At 37.4% G+C, this 2,629-nt stretch overlaps 1 protein-coding gene across 1 annotated transcript; it reads left to right on the top strand.

Annotated features, from left to right (window-relative positions):
* The first annotated feature begins 227 nt into the window (after positions 1-227).
* On the top strand, positions 228-2,093 carry LOC100640094 (PQ-loop repeat-containing protein 1-like). Its single transcript, XM_003391526.3, has 3 exons — positions 228-394; positions 909-1,119; positions 1,710-2,093. The coding sequence occupies exons 1-3, from the start codon at positions 229-231 to the stop codon at positions 1,903-1,905; spliced, it is 573 nt and encodes a 190-aa protein (XP_003391574.2). The 5' UTR covers position 228; the 3' UTR covers positions 1,906-2,093.
* The last annotated feature ends 536 nt before the right edge of the window (positions 2,094-2,629 follow it).

The following is a 2,629-nucleotide window of genomic DNA, read 5'->3' as shown; positions in this document are numbered from 1 at the left end:
AAGTTTGAGCTGATTCTGACTTCAATTTTTCAAGTTATGGCCAATTTTTGAAAAATACCCAAGCCCATGGTTTTTTTTCCAAAAAATGGCTCCGAAATCACCCCCAATTTTTATTACATTTTCTGATACATATTGATGTGCTTATGCTGTGTAGAAAGTTTGAGCTGATTCCAGCTTTAATTTTTCAAGTTACAACCATTTAAAAAAAAACTTCCAAAACATGCTGTGATGACATATTTCTGTCTTGTTTTGTATGATAGGTTTGGTGTCCACTATGAGTTACCGTTACTCATCCAGAGTCTCATTATGACAGTGACTATGTTAATAATGATGCACATTTGTGTGACAGTAAAGAAAGAATCAGCTCCAACAACAATACACAGATCAATATGGGGTAAGACTCCACTATAGTATTCTGTACATGTACATGTACTTGCACTTGTACTATAGTGTGTGGGTGTATCAAAGGCACTGCCATGAGTATTTATATAGTGGAGACCACAGGAGTGGTAGTTAGGAGTGTCATCTGCCAATAATGGTAGTTAGACTATAGTGCCTTTCATATACCCACACACTATAGTACAAATGTACATGTATTATGGTATAGTGCAAATTTTCTTTGGATTTTTGCAGATTTTGCAATTTTTTGAAGATTTGCAAAAATTTCTTCGGCAAAAATCAAAATTATTTTAGTACAAGGTGGCAGCCAGCATAAATTCACGAAAGTCAAATCGGAAAAATAGATTTTAGACAAATTTGTGAAATTTACAGCCCTTGAAAATTTTGCGCTATACGGTATTATGTATGGTACATATATGCTTAATATATGTACATGTACATGCATGTACAAACCAATCTATAATCTCTTTTTGTCTTACCCTATTCTTTATCTTCTCCTACTTTTATAGATATAAATTATTTCTGGAAGTGGACTGATTTCAGAGAGTACCTCATCTTCACTGGACTATTCTCACTTGTTGGATTCATCGTTACTCTCCTCCTCATTAATGTTAGTGTCTTTGTTGAGCTCTTAGGCTTTGCCTCACTCTTCACTGAGGCAATGCTCGGCCTGCCTCAGTTCTGGAAGAATTATAAACACAAATCAACTGAAGGAATGAGGTGAGAGAGAGAGATTCTTAATGATGTTTTGTATTTTTATGCGTGTGAATAAAAGCTGGTTTACAATATATCAGGCCAGCGTACTGTCATTAATTTTTAATCAAAAGCGTGGGCGATTTGATCTTTTGACGCATGCTTTCCGCTAGAATAGAACCAAATCTTATTTTCATCAGTATCGTATTACAATGTATTGTGAATCCACCTTTTAAGCATATATGCACATTAATAATGATTGGTAATTGTAATATTGGCTGAGATTTTAATCTCAAATTAGCAATCATGAAAAAGATTTTTATCTCTTCTCTCTCCCTCCCTCCCTCTCTCTCTCTCCCTCCCTCCCTCCCTCCCTCCTCCTCTCCCCCTCCCTCCTCTCTTTTTCTCTCCCTCCCTCCCTCTCTCTCTCTCTCCCTCCTCTCTCTCTCTCTCCCTCCTCTCTCCCTCCCTCCCTCTCTCTCCCTCCTTCCCTCTCTCTCCCTCCTCTCTCTCTCTCTCCCTCCTCTCTCCCTCCCTCCCTCTCTCTCCCTCCTTCCCTCTCTCTCCCTCCTCTCTCTCTCTCTCCCTCCTCTCTCTCTCCTTCTTCCTGTTACTAGCATACAGATGGTATTATTTTGGTTGAGTGGTGATACATTCAAGACCATATACTTCATAATGAGAGGTGCTCCTGTACAGTTTGTGGTCTGTGGCTCTCTCCAGGTGATGGTAGACATTGCCATCCTTTCACAAGTTGTGGTCTATAGGAAGAAAAGGCAGCATTTCATTAGTGCCAGTTTATCAATAAAGTCCTAACTATTGTTGATTATTATTATTATTATTATTTTACTAGACAATTTTTTATTATTGTTAAAAATCTTATTTTATTTCTTTTTTTCCAAAAAAAATTATTTCTCATGCTACAAAAATGCAAACATCTCCACAATTATATACAATATTTTTCTCAGTACTGGTTTCTGTTTTACTAATAATTTACAAAATTAGTTATGGTAATAAATAATTATTAATAATAACAGTAATTAAAAGTAGAAAAGAATTGAAGGTGGCAATGATCAATAATTACAAAACGAGATTCACAATGTCTTGCGAAAAAATCATTTTCTTAATTCTAGTATATTAATTTTGTCTCCGAGTTTAACAGTCTTTCCAGCTTGAAGGGCAAGCCCAAACATTCCAAAGAGAGCTTTATCAGGACCTCCTGGTGCCCTGTACTGTCTGAGGATATCAAGAGGACCGACTTTATCAGGAACACCAGTCTCTTGATTGACACTGGGTACCTTACACCTCTGGAAATAATGAGAGAGGGAGGGAGAGAGAGAGAGAGAGAGAAAAGGAGGGAGGGAGAGAGAAAGGGAGAGAGAGAGAGAAAGGGAGAGAGAGAGAGAAAGGGAGGGAGAGAGAGAAAGGGAGGGAGGGAGAAAAAGAGGAGTAAGAAGCCATTATTTAAGTTAATTAAATGAAGCTACATAAGATAGCTACTGATTTTAAATTGAGTGTTAGCTCACACTAGCACTCAAGA

The sequence above is a fragment of the Amphimedon queenslandica genome, unplaced genomic scaffold (genome assembly GCF_000090795.2).
Source record: "Amphimedon queenslandica unplaced genomic scaffold, v1.1 AMPQUscaffold_8559_Cont19497, whole genome shotgun sequence".
Taxonomy (NCBI): domain Eukaryota; kingdom Metazoa; phylum Porifera; class Demospongiae; order Haplosclerida; family Niphatidae; genus Amphimedon; species Amphimedon queenslandica.
This window is presented reverse-complemented; position numbering and strand designations above follow the sequence as displayed.

Bases quoted from the DNA above. Each gene is read 5' to 3' on its own strand.
- LOC100640094 (XM_003391526.3), top strand. From the start codon at position 229: ATGACATATTTCTGTCTTGTTTTGTATGATAGGTTTGGTGTCCACTAT. The intron at 395-908 runs GTAAGACTCCAC...CTACTTTTATAG, and splicing joins AATACACAGATCAATATGGG to ATATAAATTATTTCTGGAAG. The intron at 1,120-1,709 runs GTGAGAGAGAGA...TCCTGTTACTAG, and splicing joins AAATCAACTGAAGGAATGAG to CATACAGATGGTATTATTTT.